This window comes from Rhipicephalus sanguineus, chromosome 1, assembly GCF_013339695.2.
Source record: "Rhipicephalus sanguineus isolate Rsan-2018 chromosome 1, BIME_Rsan_1.4, whole genome shotgun sequence".
Classification (NCBI taxonomy): domain Eukaryota; kingdom Metazoa; phylum Arthropoda; class Arachnida; order Ixodida; family Ixodidae; genus Rhipicephalus; species Rhipicephalus sanguineus.
Genome location: NC_051176.1, coordinates 283,750,976 through 283,769,081, shown reverse-complemented (window position 1 = coordinate 283,769,081; position 18,106 = coordinate 283,750,976). Strand labels below are relative to the sequence as shown.

General features: G+C 44.2%; 2 protein-coding genes across 2 annotated transcripts in view; one reads left to right on the top strand and one right to left on the bottom strand.

Annotated features, from left to right (window-relative positions):
* The window catches only part of LOC119379151 (nucleolar protein 56), a 34,026-nt gene extending 29,921 nt beyond the window's left edge, over positions 1-4,105 (bottom strand). The window contains exons 1-2 of the mRNA XM_037648346.2: positions 3,942-4,105; positions 3,247-3,451 (exon numbers count right to left, since the gene is read on the bottom strand). Coding sequence (XP_037504274.1) covers positions 3,247-3,451; positions 3,942-3,944 — 208 coding nt within the window. The 5' untranslated portion in view covers positions 3,945-4,105. The remainder of the gene's footprint in view (positions 1-3,246; positions 3,452-3,941) is intronic.
* A 193-nt stretch (positions 4,106-4,298) lies between these two features.
* LOC119379150 (polycomb group RING finger protein 3) lies at positions 4,299-17,356 on the top strand. The gene is made up of 8 exons (XM_037648345.2): positions 4,299-4,714; positions 5,687-5,792; positions 5,879-5,975; positions 6,047-6,102; positions 6,644-6,712; positions 6,805-7,031; positions 7,567-7,647; positions 17,242-17,356. The coding sequence occupies exons 1-8, from the start codon at positions 4,679-4,681 to the stop codon at positions 17,284-17,286; spliced, it is 717 nt and encodes a 238-aa protein (XP_037504273.1). The 5' UTR covers positions 4,299-4,678; the 3' UTR covers positions 17,287-17,356.
* Positions 17,357-18,106: the final 750 nt, after the last annotated feature.

The following is an 18,106-nucleotide window of genomic DNA, read 5'->3' as shown; positions in this document are numbered from 1 at the left end:
CTTTGGAGCAGAAAAAGTACCACTTTGGATGGCGAAATATGCCATACAACTAACTGCTGGAGTTCAAAAAACCGCCAAAGCGTCTCATAAATCTTAATATTCATTATAGAAGATATTTCACAAACGATTAATATAAATGGCAAGAAACGAATAATTATGATGATTGGTTATTGAATGCACTGTGAAATGAGGTATAGATTGAGGATACCAGTACTTGTGGCAGAAATATCAAACCAGTAGAGCTGAGCACCACATTACAGAAGTAACCACCGTCAGATATTAGCCCCGAGAAGTTGGGGTGGCGCCGCCTGGTGGGAGGCGTGGATGACGTCACGGCAAGGACTCTTCGATGCCCGCCGTGACGCGCCGGCATATCACGCGCTTTCTTCGTGCGCCGTTCCACTGTTTACGTTCGCTTTTTGCCTGTCTCAAGCTTCGGATGAATGACGAAAACAGCGTCTATAATGTTCCTAGTAAAACGACAAAAAGTTATATGCATTTTTTCTTCACAGTCCCCTACGGTGTCCGCGCACCGTCGTGCACACTTTGAAAGGGGTGATCAGGTTTGTTGTTGTGCCGCGGTGCTAACTTCGGGGATGGGTCTGATTCCCGACCACAGCAGCCGCATTCTGACGGGTGTGAAAAGCAACATTCCTCTGCTTAGATACAGGTGCACGTTAAAGAATTCGACGCGGTCAAAATTAATCTGCAGCGTGTCTCACAATCATGTCGCGGTCTTGACATGTAAGACACCTTACTCACATTATTAGGTTGGGTTGTTCACGGGCGATTCCTTTAAAAAATATGATGGCTTCGCCTCCGCAAGTGTTATTTGCATCGGACTCATCCATGATCGGTGGACAGCATTCTTGCCGGTGTGCTAAGCCCCGCACACGATTACGAAAGCGCATGCAGCATTGAGCTTCGCAAAATATCTCGAAAGCGCTCGCCTGAGAATACCGCCGCAGTTGTTGTGTTTGTTTTCCTTGTGTACTCGCTCACTCATCATGTTGTTTAGTTTCACATTTTTCTCCCAATAATTTCGGGGCTTCATTTCACAACATAAAAAAGTTTAGGTTAATTACGGAAACTCCTTATTGCTGTCAGATTGTGTCTTCATGCAGCATCGTAGCAACGGCGCTGTTACACTTGTATAAGTACTAGTTTAGGTAGCCAGCTCGTAAATTAATTTTCTTTGCATTTGATATACCCCTGAGCATGCAGCATCGTAGCAACGGCGCTGTTACACTTGTATAAGTACTAGTTTAGGTAGCCAGCTCGTAAATTAATTTTCTTTGCATTTGATATACCCCTGAGCATCATCAACCTTTATGTGGACATGACGTGCGAGACCATTAATTGACTCATTAAGGCAAAGGTGTTTTAATTAATACGTGGGCCACGTCACTGAGAGTGCCATCGAAACAGTTGAAAACGTTCATATTGACTTTCAGGCGTTTGTTTAGCAGGCGATTGCTATCAACAGAGCTTCCACGTGAATTTAACATTACCGCTTGTGACCCGGCGGTTGATCGGACCAGCAGTTCAGCAAATCAGGGTATACGGCCACATAATCCCAGACGAGTGCTGAGAAGAAATGGTTACATAATCCAAGTATACCAACACCTCAGGATTTCCGAGACCATTGTGTGCGTGGCAGTATTATTTTGTTTAATTTCCCGGATGTATTAAGTGATTCTTTACGATAGACAGATTCATCTAAAGACTCCTGTAGCAGAAAGCGCAATTCTGTCAAATCACCTACACAATCTGCAAAAGCAGACATAACTTGTACGATAAACCGCAATGTAGTTAGTGAATTGAAAACATCTTAATTTAATTTGTAATCTTCGGGACGCGTGTTCTAACCGTGGAGTCTACGCCAAGTTGTAATGAAGTTAGAACCATTAGCGTAAGTTACTTAGCACCGATGTCTTGGAGTACACGGTGAAAACAACGAATGTCTTGCTCTCGTGCATCAAAATTTTCACAGTGTATCTTCCGTTCGGACGGGAATTCGCCCATTATAAGCTATATTATCCAAACTTTCTACAGCTTACTAAACTTTCGCTAGTAGTGCAAACTTCCACCTTCTACCTTGGGAGATTTGCATCGCAAGAATGAGCAGTAATCACCAAAGAGCGGGTACGCGGCGGGCGCAGAAAAAGGCAATCCTCGGCCGCGGAGCAAGCGAGTCCTTGCCGTGAAGTCACATCGCTGCGCCGCCAGTGTTCGTTCTCGGGGCTAATAAATGTTGCTAAAGCAGCAGTTGATATCAGTATGAGAACAAAGCTACCTCAGCCATTATCACGTTACCAAAATAGCCTGCAAGTTGGAAAAAAAAAAAAAAAAAGAACCAGCTAAATGAGCTACACCCTTCATATGGCAGTTCTTGTTGCATAAATGAGATTAGAGCCACTAGCACACAAGGATAGTAGTGCACAGATTGTTCTTGGTTTTTTTAGGGTTTGATAGTTGGTCACCACGGGTAAAATTCCTAGTCTTCATTTCTCAGTGCCATTTTGGAGCAGGTTCGGAGCAGTTACAAAAATGAATGTGAAGCAGCACTTCCATCACTGAGAGCGGTGCCGGCATGTGGTGGCACCCAGTGGAAAGAAGCGCACCCGATCCAAACGCCGCCCTTGATTTATTTCTGCTTTCAGCCAACAGCAGCAATCTGCTAAATGACAAAATCTAGCAGCTGCCGGCACCTTCGAAGAGAGTGAGCACAGGCCTCTGTGTAAAGAGGGGGCACTTGATAAAGTGGCAATTGGCACTCTGCTTGTAAGCTCTATGTGCCGCACACGACCACAAAATTTGGCTGAGCTGCTCACAGCAGTGTTTGCTGTTCATAGAATGTGTTCTTTCACTAAGCCCATGGGGTGGTTAACCTGGTTAATGCTGTGCGGCTGTAACTAATTATGTGATCGGGCAAAGCCATATTCTGTTAGTAATCCCTCCCCCTCAAAGTCATGGCAAAGGAATCAGTAGTCATTTTCAAATTACAACTGTTTTTGTCGCGTGAGACCGCATGGGCGGAAAATGATCAGTGTCTTTCGATGCAAATAACATTACATTTGCCGTGTGAAAGGGGCACAAGTTATGCCCAACGGTAGGTTGGGCATAGCTGTGTCTAAACGTGGCATTATACTACTGCCAAAACAAACTGCGCAGCAGCAGGAACGGCACTCAGTTAATTTGATCGCTTGTTACGATAAAAAATTGAGCAATATTAAGTAAACCTACCTTCAGTGACACAGTTCATGTTTTCCAAAGCGTTTACGGCAGTGCGGAAGGGGAAAAACGCTATCAGGTGCACGAGTGACTTGAACTTGTTGAAGTCCAGGACGCTTTTTTCCACCTGAGGCAGCGCCATGCCGACCTCTTCGAACTCCTTGACTTTAAAAAGTGCATACCCCACAGCGTGCTCAAAGAGCACGTAGAGCTGAGACTGCAATGAGACAATGGACAATATAAGTGCACGTGCTCCATATTTAAAGCGCACCGATCACCACTGAAAGACGCACTACAACGCCAAGCTCATGAAACAAGCAATGCGGCACTCACGTCACCGTTATAAAACGCAAAGCAAACTGTGATCAAGTTGCAGATGATCCGTTTCACAGGGTGTTGAGGTACCCTGTGAAACGGACACTGAAAAAAAAATAAGTGAATAAAAACTATTTTTCATGCATGTAGCTAAGTAAGAATACACTCCTTGCTTAATCAGATGACATTTAGTTCGCAATGAAGGCTGGGAATACAGAACAGAAAAAGAAGCTACAGCACGAATCTGCCGATCTGTATCAACTACGCACGAAAACATCGCAGTGGCACCACACAACCAACCCCTCTAGCAATGACAATAAGAAATGTCCACAGGGTTGGACACAAGGCACTATCAGATATATTCAGGAACGCATGTTTCAACATGTACTTACCATTGTTGCAACTTTGCTTAACGACGGTGCACCATACCACAAGCAGAACACGTTGCCTTGCCGGCTAAGCCTACGCGAGCAACACAACACGACGCGGCCAGAGAATATCGACGCGGCCGAGGGAAACGTGCACGGCGTGCGTGCCGCGAATGCGGCATGGGGAGTATGGGCGGTATGGGTGACTTACAACCTGAAACTACGGTAACCTTTGAAATAAATTAAATTATATCTTCTAAAAATAGACACAAATTTAGTTTTATAAATAATAAATTATGCTTGTTGGATTAATTATAAGTAAAATTTTTATTCCCATCAGTGATGTTAGCTGCCGCTTTTCGCGTTTTTTGCTCTGAGGCTCCGCACCAGTCCGCGCTATGCCGGAAAAATAAATCGCGAGCGAAGGTAGGACAACAATACGGTGGTGACGGTAGACGGCAGCTTGGGTGTGCGGCTTTAGCGATCCGTGAATCGCTAACGTAACACTCATCGTCGATGGTTGCCGTACAGTTTTTGTTAGTTTTGCTTCTCGCAGTTGCTAAAGTTCCTTACAGCCTCTCCGACGTTGCTTTGCGCCGTACGTTGCCGAACAGAGCGTCGAAATACCAACTGTAAGCCTTGTGACATGCTTTTCTCTCTCCGTTAAAGCAGTCACGGCGCACAGAGCGACTTCTCCAAATAAATTAGGCGCTCATCTACTGATATGTGAGCAGGCGACGCCGAGAAACAACTAGTGCTTCATGGTTTTCATTCCCCAGGAGTCCTTATCAAGACAGGTAACCGTGCCTGCTTTCTCTAATAACCAATGTGCGTGTTTTCCTGTGTGAATACGAAGAAGTTTGCTATCGTGGTACACATTGCTTAGAAGTGCAAGTTTTGTCACACCGGTGAGCCACGAACCTTTGATTTGTGCCTTCGCGTTTGTTTCGCCTTAGCAGTAGGGCGATTGCTGCATGCACCTCGGTGCGAAAAGCTGACGCGTTGTTGCGGTTGTGTCACCGCGTCTGCTTTTCGGAATGAGTGCTTACCTGGTCACCTTGGTGATTTTTGGTCTTGGTCTGCCAGGACTATGTTCTGAACACGATGTCTTCACTAACGACGCAGCGTCTTTGCGAACATATCTGATCGCACTACACTCTTGCTGCAAACTGGAACATGCTAACGAAAGTAGCGCACCTGAAGGCTCTGAACAGCTGAAGAAGGGGGTGCACGTGCAACGCCGCTTGTGGACCCTGCAGCGCTGTCTCGTGCGGAATTGAGCGTTGAGACGCGCGAGACAGCGCGAGCTCGGTTCATTCTTTCTGCGGATCGCGTGGAGTGTGTGGAACGTTTTGAGCTCTCTTGGCGATGGTGACGGACGGCTGAGAGTTTTTTTGAAGAAATGGATGAGCTTCCCTCCGAAAGTTATGAGGTACAAGAGGTTGCGCAAGGACCTCTCGAAAGCCAAGGCCCAGAAAAGCCAATGGAGATTGAATCTCCCAAAAATTGCGGGACGACCGATGACATGAAGGGAGCACTCTCCTTGCCCACGCGCTGCTGGCAAGATGTTCTCGTTCCGGCAAAGGTAATCGTTTCGGGCCTATGTGCTCTATCAGAACTAGTTTTATTGCAGTACCTATGTTCTATGTCTGCACACAGCACGAAATTGAGCGTGTCTAACGCGGCGCCGTTGGGTCGTCTTGTGCAGCAAGCTGAGCACTGAGACCCGACCTGTGGTGTTAATGTTCTGTGTTGCCTGTTTTCTGCAGATGGAAAGGCGGATACGATTAAAAACGCTCAACAATCACATCATTTGCAAGATATGCAAGGGGTATTTAATCGATGCTACTACGGTCACGGAATGTCTGCACACGTGTAAGTGCCCTTGCTTGTCTGCTCATATGGAAGTCGGTGCTGCCACTGCTTAGCACAGGACTAATATGTCTGTTACCTTGTCCCAGTCTGTAAAAGCTGCTTGGTCAAACATTTGGAGGACAACAACACATGCCCGACCTGTGAAATTGTAATCCATCAGAGCTATCCCCTGCAGTACATCAGGTATGACTTTAGTGATCTGCTGCACCAGAACACACTCATAAACTCTTAGCTGACATTGTTTTCGCTTGCAGCTACGACAGGACTATGCAGGACATTGTGTACAAGCTGGTGCCAAATCTTCAGTACAGTGAGTGAACTATTTTTTGTTCTAAAGGGTGACTGAACAGCCTTGGAGCCCCTCTAGCTCCATTTAATTTTCTGGATTTTGATGACACCTTTCTGGGAATGGTTAATGGTTTATTGGGGGACATTCTTGCTAAAGAACCTAGCAAGTTTGAAAGAGTCGAAAGCCTTATGTGCCTCATCAGATGAGTAATGTGGCATTATCACGAAACGATACAAAAAATTACCACAAAGTGAAAAATACCATGCCTCAAGGCGCATGAGCTGTGCATTTACTCTGTCTTTGCAGTGTTTGCGTGAGTTAAAAAATGAAAAAAAGCTGCATTTCTCTCAAGTGTAGCTCAGTGCGCCCAAGGTGACTGAATTGCTTGATGATTGAAAATGCGTTGTTCAAATTTCCAATACTTGCGTGAAAAGCCATCTGGAAGCTTTTGTAGTATTGACACTATCTCCAGTTTGCTGTGGCCAGCTGGGGGTTCTCTGTTACAAGATAGCTTTGCACTATGATAGCTGTAAGTTCATCATCATCTCTGTTCCTTCTGTAGATGAAATGAAGAGAGAGCGAGATTTCTATCGGCGCAAAGGTCTTCCGTGTCCGAAGGCCCACAATCCTGGTGAGCTAGGTGGCCTAACTTTATGGCATTAATTTTGCCATTTTGGGCAAATTAATCTTGTTGACCTAAAATCTTGTTTGCCATCTTTGTAGGGCTGCTCAATGAAAAGGATGCAGGTTCCAAGGCATCATCCTCAAAGGAAGATGAGGCAGATTGCCACAGATCGGATGAGCAAGTCAACATACTGCTGGAGTCGGACAGCGTCCAGCTGAAGCAAATGCGGCGCAAGTTCATTCGATGCTCTTCTCAGGCCACCATCACGCACTTGAAGAAGTTTATTGCAAAGAAGCTGTTCAACAACCTTGACAGATACAAAGAGGTATGGCCTGTTGGGTTTTGATTTAGCATGTGCATTTTCATTTATTGAACCACGAGGATGTACAGTTATCTGCAGTTGCCTCTATTGAAGTGAAAGAGCGATGTTATGACAAAAGCTGGAATTTTGTTTTGCATTATATTTACTTAATGCATGTCACCAGGCAAAGATGTGGAACGTTGTAGACACACATCACTTGAAATGCTACGAGTACATGCAGTGGTTACGTCTATCCTGACTTGCAAGATCCTACTGCCTGATACGAGTAGTTTCATGAATGGATATGCCCTTTGGGGGCATGTCTGCATTTTTATGCGTTATACGAGTATTCACATTTTGTGAATCTCATTAACCCCCCTTTCCATATTTTTCTCCTATGTGTGGTCTAATTTAGGTTGCTTGAACTTATAGATGGCACAGAATGAAAAGATGACATACTGACTGCTGCATGCTACACAACTTGTTGTGTATTTGCTTTCAGTCTCTACAATTTCTTGAATTGTAAATTGCTCTTTAAATGCAAAATATTCTGTTGCAGGTTGAGATCCTTTGTAACCAGGAGATACTAGGCAAGGACCACACATTGAAGTTTGTCTACGTCACACGATGGAGGTTTAAGGTAAACAACCTTTTCTTGAATTGCAGTTGTCATTTTCTGTTGATTAATGATTTTAGATCACTTGCTATTCAGTTTTGCTTGCACCAAATAATTAGCTTGTTCAGTGTCAATTTCAGACCTGACACCCTTTGCATGAATCCCGCACTTTATCTCCCACAACTCCATGGAATGCAGTGACCGTGGTTTGCACTTCGTGAAGTACCGGCAAACAGTGTGTCAGAACTGCAAGAAAATGAAAAATGATTTACATGGTCAAAACAAAAACTTAATCGTTTTTGTTGTGATCACATATTATTAAGTTCAAGAGTGAAACTGAAATAACTTTTCTTCTTTTCTTGTTTCTGTGTTTTTTTTTTTTTTTTTTTGCTGGTACCATTTACCATAAGCCATGAACCAGCTCGCCCAGATGTCAATGAAATTACTTCTTTAGCAGTTTTTGGTTCGAGAAGGAAGTTGGCAATCTGAAACGATATTGACATGAGGGCACGCCAGCATTCGCACGTCTCTTAAACGGGGATGGTCCGAGTGACAGCTACTTTATCATGCTGCTACCGGTGCTTATGGAAGCTTGCTGCTCGGTACACTCATGGATATTTCTGTAGGCATTGTATCAAAACCAGAACATAAGCTTTCATGCTTAAGGAATGGCAACTGGATCGGTACATTTTGTGGAAAGAGCCCTTAGTGTACCAGCCACACACAGGCCAGTGTGGAGCGGGTATTGATTTTTACCAGAGCAGTGGTTTCGCATTTCACTGAGTACTCTTTATTACTTTCTGCTTCTTAAATCATGCTACATGCCTTAAGGTACTCACGGGTGCCTTTACCTGTTGTGATCACATATTATTAGGTTTTTGTGATTATAAGAACTGAGAGCTCGCTGAACTTCCCGAACCCCCAGGCCCGAGCTGTGTAGTTGTCATTGGATGCTGTGTCAATATTGCCGTGTCAATATTGATGCAGCGTATTGCTGTGTCAGTAAGTTACCCTCGTTCAGCCTGATGTGTGCTCCTCTCAGTGTCAAAGATATGTTGCAGTCATCAATTGGCTTTAGCTTCAGTTTTAAACACTAGAGGGCGGTAGAAGTCTAGAGAAAATGTAGTTTTGCACCTGTGCTCTGTATTTAGCCTGGTAACAGTGATTTAAAAATGGCGGAATGTATGAGAAACGCCGGTGGCAGCAGTCAGCTAAAGAGAGGGTTAATCGTAGCATACTGCGATTAACCCTCTCGTTAGTCGACTGCATGCTCTGTTTGGTCTTTGTGGATGATTAATCTCCAAATGCAGGGCAGTGTGAGCATCCCTGAACCAGAGGTAGCTGCCAGTATGTTCAATATAAAAACCGGAGAAAATGTCGAAGGCCATGACACACAGTTGTGTAATCCTTTGGTGGCACTTTGCCTCCTTGTCATTCCTTCTCCTCTTCCCCTTCTGTGGTGCCAGTGCACTTCTGGCGGTGAAAGGACAGAGAAGTGTGCGATAAGCGTCTGTAGCTCCATTTATACCTAAAGGATTTGAAAAGTTATTGTGGCAGATTTCTGAGGCAATCTATTCAAATAGCAAGGTCATATTATGATTACTTCAGAATGTGTTTTAGGGCCCCCTTAATACATAAAGGGGTTAACCCTTTGTGGTTCGAAACTTTTACCCACTTTCCGGCTCTACTGCTCCGAAACTATTTTGCCAGTTTCTGGCACCACGAAGAAAAACTCGCAGGATATTTATTTTCGCTCCTGCATTCTGCAGGCAACTCCTTTAGCGATATTTGGGCAGCGTATGATACCGCTCAAAGCATTCTCCTGGGTGCAGGCCAGGGTTGTTTCTGTTCCCTGTGTGTCAGCAGAGGTGTAATCCTCTTCCTCACTAAAGTCATCCTCTGTTTCGCTAAAAACACCACTGTAAAACGCATGCGGTGAAAATGTGGCCATGCTTCTCAGCGAACCGCGCGTGAGTGGGTACGCTCTGGGCTCTGTGCTGAACATATTGCTGCACCCTAGTGTAAAAAAAAAGTAAACCTCAACAAAAAATGCTCACTTACTCCTGAAGAGATGGCACTTCATGTATATAAAAAATGCGTGCGACTCGCAGTGAGAAAACGGCGAAATTTAAACCACGAACACCCTTGTTGGGCGGTGCCCGACAGCGGACCGCTACGGCAGTGTTGCGTTGTCCGGCGCTGCCCAACAACGTACTGCAAAGGATTAAGGAAGAGAACACGTGCAGTTGCTCGTAAACTTGTGAACTTAGGCAACAGTGAGCACCAGCTTTAAATAAGCAATGTTTTTTTCCATCTCTGCTTCAGGGAGCAGTACATGTCTTTAGGCTTAAGTGAACATTTGCTTTGGCTCAAATTTTGTTATTTGACCTATTCAAAATGCATTTTCAGGCTATGTACATTTTCCCTTAGGGGAGACTCTGGTTTTCTAAAAAAAACTTTTGTTTATTGTCATATTCAAATGAAATTTTCAGGCAATGTATATTTTAACCTGCTATAAACAGATATGCAATCCATTTTTTCTTAGCTCAAGTAGTTTTTGAGATATTAAATAAATAATGAATGATCAAATTGCCCAATTGTTCTGCAATTTAATCATTGAATATCCTAGAAAACTTGATATGGCCATATTCTAGAACAATCAAGGATCACAACTAAACCATTACTGTAATTTTAGCTATATTTTTATAAAAGTTATTGCCATCTTTAATGTAATGGTTGGGAACATGAAAATTTTTATCAGTATTATCAGCATATAAAAAATTTTCTCTTGACCAAGTCCATAATTTAGTACTATTATTGTGTATGGGAACTCATAAGCTTTCAATTGCAACAAGAATCATTCAAATCTGATCACAAGATCAAAAGATACTGTGGGCAACAGTATAGCACATAAGCGAAAAACGGATTTTGAGAAAACTCAAAAAGAAGTTTGAAGACTTGGTATAGGTTTCTTCTTGCTACTAAAAAGCAACAGATGGAAGTCCTTTTTTGCTCTAGAAGCCACCAGGCACATAATCACTATCATTTTCTTTCACACGCCTCCTCTTCATGGCATTCCTGAAGTTTTCTGCTCTGGTATGCTTCTTGTCACATGCCGCTAGCCGCCGCTGGTCCTTTTCTAGACACCTTTCAACATCTGTGCTGCCTTGACTCAAATGCAGCTCCTTCAAAATGGCCTCACAGGCACGTTTCTTTCCGGCATTGAACCGGGCGACTGCTTCCGCGACTGCAGTTTCGACTGTGAAGAGCGAGGCGTGTTTGGTTTTTGGCACAAGCGACCAGATTACTGAATGGAGGCTGTCATTTGAATTCTGAGTTTTGCCTTGTTGACAGCGCTCCAACAGCTTCCGATCTGAGAGGCGAGTGTACACTGGGAGGAGGGCTTCAGCAACGTATTCAGGGAGGTTGTACCGGTGCCTGCTGCCTTGCCACTGCCTTGTTGTGTGCACACCATGATTCTTCGCCTTTTGGGCACCGTGAATGTTGTGGCTTTGTATCTGTGGAAGTCACATGATAGTACGTGGCAAGGACAGCATTCTCCATCTCATCAATGTTTCCCTGGTGTTCCTTGAGTGCCCAGCCATAATAATTCGTAAGCTTTGTAACAAGCTCAGCAGTGAGCTTGCCTTTGCCACCGAGGCTTGGCCGACCTTCCCCTTTGCTCTTCTGCAAGAGGTTTCTCAGTGCAGCACCCATTCGTTTATGAATGTGATTAACACAATCCTCCTTTTCGATGGGCACAAAGCCATACACTTTCTCCTCCTGAAGGCTGTTGAAAGCGCGGCTATCTCCGTCGCACAACATCGTTGTGTAACGCAGTCCATGTTTTTCAAGGGACCGGCCAAACAGAATTTTGGCAGCCTCCACCTCCATTTGGCCAGGCTTGCTCGAAGAGTTTTTTTTGGCACTTATGTCGAGCTCGCCACTCACTGTATCGTGGGTCACTGCCACTCCGTACCCACGGTCGCCCCTTGAAACGTTCAAAGGGCCGGAGCAGAATTCGCATTTCGCGCACCGAAGCAGTTGGTTCAGCAGCGGTAGGCTTAGCAGCGTAAACTCGGTGCCGCACCCCGCCGCTTCCGGGGAATCTCCGATAAGCGACTGCTTTCGGCGGGTAGCTGATAATGAAGACAGCTTCTGACGTTGCTCTTCTGCGCGATGCTCAATAGCCACTTTTTCAGCTTCTGAGACAAGGAGCGTGTTGACGCGCATTGTCCTCGACGTGCCGTTGGCCACAGGCATCGCTTAGTGGCCGCAGCTTCGGTGGATGTCGTACACCCGCTGGCGCATGTCGCAGAGCTCGTCGCCGTCGATCCACTCGATGCTGCTTTAGGTATCCGAGATCGACGCTTGCGTTTTTTGCCGTAGGCATGAGCCGTCACAAACTTGCGTCGCCCGCCAGCCATCGTCGCGTCCGAACAATTTTACAGCGAAAGCTGTTATGAGATCATTTTGGCGCCGTAGTTGTCCGCCGCCGCCGCCGCCGGTGTCCGTAACCAGTATCGCTCGAAATAAGAAAAAAAAACGAAATAAGAAAAAAATTCCCGGATGGAACGAGGTTCGAACCTGGGCCCTCTGCGTGGGAGCCCAGTATTCAACCTCTGAGCCATGCCGGTGCTTGAAACTGCTTTGCAAAAAGGTCCTATACAGGCTTCATGTCGGGAAGGAACCACATTAGCATATGCAATATAGTGTGGTAGAAGAGTAAAATAAGCACCAAGCGTCGCACAACGGGAATTCGGTAACCAGGCGTCACACAATGCGAATTGCGCAACGAGTAGGTTGTTGAATGCTTCCAACCCATTACAAAGGCCTCTGCCATAATTCTTCGTCGTCATCAGGCACAGCATCAACAAAGTGTGCATAATGCCTTACATGCGTTTAGCAGGTACCACGGCTTTCCTTATAATGACGAAAAATGGCACAGTGCCTGCTGCCCTACTTCTAAAAAATTTCACTGATTTATAGCGTAGAGGGTTCCTCGCAAGAGCACTTGTATTGGTTGCCAATGAAGCCCATAAGCGCATGATCCATTTCCTCGGGGTCTCAGTAAAAATACAATGATTTAGAGCGTAGTGGTTTCCTCGCAAGTGCACTTCTATTGGTTGCCAAGGAAGCCCATAAGCGCATGATCCATTTACTCAGGGTCTCAGTAAAATTACAATGATTTATAGCGTAGTGGGTTCATCGCATGCACTTGTATTGGTTGCCAAGGAAGCCCATAAGCACATGATCCATTTCCTCGGGGCCTCAGTAAAGTTCTTCCCCCCCCCCCCCTGTCTCTCTCCCACGTCAACGCATGTTATACAGCATGACAGGATAGGGAAATAGCGACCGAGCGTCACCCAATGCAAATTACATAACTGGTGGGCCGTTTAAAGCTTCCAACCCATTACAAATGGCTGAGCCATATTTCTTCATCGTCATCAGTCGTCGCGTCAACAAAGTGCACATAATGCCTTACAGACGTGTAGCTGGTGCCTTGCTTCTCTGCAGAATGACTAATAATGGCTTATAGGTGCTTCTCAACTTCACAAAAATTGTGATTTATGGCGTTGTGGGTACCTTTGTAGTGTACTTGTATTGTCGCCCCAAGAGAGCTTACAACGGGCTCTAGAAACGCCGCTCTTCCAGCTTTCGCTGTGACTGTGCTGCGGTTTCAGCGCAGGCCTGGCGTTTTTTTGACAAGGCGTCTCGCATTGTCGGGCAGACGAAACTCCGGTCGTCCAATCAGAGAGCAGGATTCACCCCACGTGGTACAAACGCGCCAATGCCGCGCGAGTATTTCCTCTTTTTCGGTGGCGTGCAGCTCCATAGTCGCCAGACCTAGAGGTGTTTTCTCGCTAGAAACGGAATGTAGAAGTATTCAGCTCTCGAATTATTCCAAAATGGCCGCGCTGCGGCCAACGGTTACCGCAGACGACGGCATCGAATTTGCCTGTTTTCGGGGGGCGTTTTCGAGCGAGAGCGATCATGAAGCTCTCTTTAGAGCGCAATAACAAAATAAATACTCGGCGGAACGCGTTAATATCGCAGCAAACGATTCTTTAGGACGTCTAGATTGCGAAAAAAAAATATTTCAAAAAGTCGATTTTTTGGCGATTTTTTGTTCTAGAAGACCCGTGTCTCCCCTTATGTACATAAGCCTCTTGTAAAGGTGGTTTCTCGGCAGTGAAACCGCTCCTTCAGGTGTGTTTTGCGCTGCCGTGAAGCCACATTCTAGGGGGAAGTTTTCAATTTGCCTGCACCCTGAATGAACTCTTTCTTTTTTTTTTTAGCAGAGTTAGTTGTGCACACAAACTATGGTAAAATTTAAAATCTACCGTTTTTTGCCGTGCGTGACCTGCACACCCAGCAGACAGGAAAAAATGTGTGCGTATAGCCGGCAGAAATAACTGTGTACAATTAGTATTTATCTTAGTAATAAACTGACTCCATAGATTACGTAGTTCTTTTTTTCTGCAAGTAAAAACAAACTTTTAACAAATTTGTTGACATCAGGCACTTATATCAAGGTTTTATGCAATCCTGCTAAATGTATTTGCTTTGAAATTATTCAATAACTATTAGCTTTAACCTTGCCTTGAACCAAAAAGTTTTCACAAGCCTCTGACAACAATATTGTGTGAAAAACACCATATCTAACAGCTGAGTGGATAAATTTTTCAAAGAAAACCACAATATACCACATTTGTTTATTCATTGCTGTATATTTGTTGGGGTGCTTCCACATGAGAACTTCTTTTAAATGAGAAAGCCTGTAAGCAATGCCTTATTGGCAGTTTTATCATGCTGGAGAAACATCTCTTAAGGTACACAGCTCAGTGATTGAAGCGTGATGCTGTGCCAGCATGTCAGTCGGTGCATTTTGCACCATCAGTGGGTGTTGGAGACACAAAGCTGATGTAATCAAAAGGAGTTCCTTTGCGATGCATTGTCAGGACATTTGGCCCCCTAGCAGTCGGTGATTCATAAGGTGCCTCTTGCCATGCCGGCAGAGTATCATGTTCTTGTGTATCCCAGCAATAATTGCTTAATTGTAATAGCACTGTGTACTTAATGTAAAAAAAAAACAATCCACGCAGGAGTGCCTTTGAGAGTTGTATGAGGGATGCATAAGCGTAGAGTTTTATTGTAGGTAGAAGCCTTCCCTCGAACATTGTTTTTGGAAGGCATTGTTTTCGAACATTGTTTTTGACATGTCGTCTTTCATCTTCTAACATTTGTCAATATCTGTAACATTCTTAAGGGAAGGTGCATTCCATGACCATCGAAACGCGTGCTTGGCAACATATTTTCGCAGAGTCAGAATTTTTCAGATGCGTACAATGCTCCATGTTGGCTCTGTATCTTGTCTTGCAGAGGACTTTGATTCAATGAAGCCTTCACAAAAAGTGTTCTCGTTTTACATTTTTTTGCACTGCTGGTACAACACATTAATCTGGTTCAGATATACATTCTACATGTGTGGGTGTGTAGCCCAGTGGTTAAGACACTTGCCTTTGGGATGTGGGGGCATCTGTTCAAACCCAGTGCCACCAAGAACATTTTGTAATAGCGATGATTGTCTTATGTGACAGAGGGACAGGGACAGTTTTCCCGTTTAGCTGGCATAGAAATGCTTATGCATTTAAAATCCTTGAGGAGTGTGGTTGTAGTTGCTGTCATGTTCTGAAGGAGAGGTGCTGTCTAGACAGCTTATTTTACTGAATATAGTGCAGGACTGCATGTATAATGCACCTTTTTTTATTTATTTGGAAGGAAGGAGTAAAAATGAGATGTAATACTTAAAAACATAAACTGAGATGTTGGGGTTTTTAATGTCTACTGAAGTTTTAGCCTTCAGAAACAATAGTTAAAGAAGATAAAACAAGCACAGCTTTTTGCAAGTTGTGTGATGAACGTATCTGTACAAATTGTCATTACACTTGCAGTTCTCTCAGGTGGTAAAATACTAGTAAGTTGCAGCAAACTGCATTTTCATGCGTGTACCTGCTTCTTCAAGATATATAATCAATGAGAGCAGTGTTCTGGGCTAGTTGGTAATCCATTACTTCACTATGATTGCGCAACAAAAAAAGACATGGTCAACAGTGTCTTCTCTGTTGTCCTTGTCTTTTTTTGTTGCACATAGTCGGACTGAAGATGTATAATCAATATTAGATACACACACATACGCCTCTTTGAATAAAAACTTCAAATGTGAGGGTTTAACATGCCATAATAATGATATAATTATGAGGCACGTTGTAGTAAGTGACTCCAGAATAATTTTCACCATCTGGGTTTCTTTCACATGCACCTAAATCTAAGTTCATTGATCTTTATGTATTTCACTGCCACCATCGAAATGCTGCCACCGTGGCAGGGAATTATACTCACGTCTTCAAGCTAAGCAGCGCAGCACCCGAGTGGCTCAGCTCTCACAGCAGATATCGTGAGATGAAATCCTAGCTGTGCCCCTGTGCAACATGAATTCATTTTATCACGCTTGGGGTTACCCTTCTCTTGTCACTGATGACAGTGGATGTCAGGGTAATTGCCTCACTTGTGGAAAAAAAAAGGTAGCCATTAACAAACAGGCCCAGTTAGCTGTGTTAGTAACCCTTGCAGCTTCTTATTAAGTTCTTCACAGACTGCCAAATTACTATTGCTCACTGTATATGAAGAAAGGAAGTGGGGGAGGGGTACCTGTATATTAGTAGCTATTGAGGTGGTCAAAAGTGGCAGTAGTTTTGCAGTGACTACTGAAGAAGCCCTAAATGTCCAAAGCTAACACATTTTCCAGCATATTTCAATGAGAATTAACACTTCTCAACGCTATGAGCAGCCCAAGAGACATGGTGCGAGTGGTGTCTAATGAATCATCTGTCATGGTCTACTTATAAGCATTGATACAAAACAGCCCACTAAGCTAAACTTTATCGTGCAGTACATGTTACATGCAGTGCCAACTTTAGGCCTCAGCAATGGGCACTATTTTTTGTTTCAATATTTTAGCCTTCATAGACTGCTTGCATGTTAGCCCATAAATCATTCAAGGCTCTCATTGGGTATATTTGTTAATTTCTCTTTCACTGTGATGAATAGCTATTTATTAAACTGTTGCATTCAAGGAGTCTTATCCTTGTATGCAAAACTTTTTGCAACAGTTAATGTATGGGCCATAGAAAGTAAAATTAAGATTTTTCATGCAGTATTGGAATAGTTGAGGCATCTTACAGGCTCAAGATTGTAGTGTTTGCAAAGGGAGGCACCGAGCACCATCGGTGGCTCCGAAGGAATAACACACACACACACACACACACACACACACACACACACACACACACACAAGTTCCACACCACGCCCAACTTACCCTCGGCTGCAGCGATGATGAACAACAAAGATGTTCATTGCATTTGCGATTTTAATTAAGGTCTTGGTATTACAGATGCTGTTTAAGCAATTCCTACGTTAAGTTTAGAAGAGGACGACCCACTAGGAGCCGCTGGAGAGCGCAACCGTTAAACAGTACCAATTGCTTTGCCACACCTATTGCTTTAGCATCTTTGATGATATTAGTAATTGTGTTCATCATGCCGTATTGTGTGCAGGAGCCTCCACTGAAGCTGTACTACAGGCCTAAGGTGGAGTTGTGACAGCAAGAACTGCGATGCAAGTCCAAGGTCTTAGTAGGTGCCACTGGACTGTGAGCTTGGGGAAAAACAATGTTGGGGGTGGGGGCTCTGGTTTCTGAGTCTTCAATCACTCATGAATGCCGAGTTGGTTTTACAGTCAATTTTTGCACCTACTGACTGGATGGCTGCTTTCCAGGTCAAAGATTTTTCATGTAGTTTGCAGGGGCTGGTCCTGGCAAGCAGTCTTTTCTGTATTAATGAGGTCTCCCATTGTACATAAGTCATGATCATGCCTGTAAATACTGAATTATCCCACCGATGCTGGCCATGAAATTGTGCATATGTTCAGGTCGCTTGTTCTAGAGATAAAATTACTGGGCTGTAGTGACATGTCTAGGAGAAGCAAACAGGGTGAAATCTTATTGTGGATTTATTTCGGGGGGTGGGGGGGGGGTGCGTGTTGTGCAGTGCTGAATTTTGTGTTGAAGAAATCCTTCTATGGTGTAAAGCAGCTCATCATCATCTTTGTAAGTATCGCCAAATCCAATGGTCTTTCCTGCATAGAATTGTGTACAGTTGAACCGACTTATAATAGTATTCATTCAACTGTAAATTTTCATTGCTGTAACCAATGGTTATTAGAACTAGATTACTCAGGCAAAAGAAAGTAGAGGACGGCAAAACTGCTAGCACTACAACTGCTAGTACTACAACGGCTGCTGCTGCTCCCTTGCAGTGATTCCACTCCTGCGCCAACTGCGCCAAAGTGCGCCAAATTATATTTACTGCGCCATCCTGATAATATCGACGAAAATTGCGCCAAACTGCGCCAAAGTCTCGG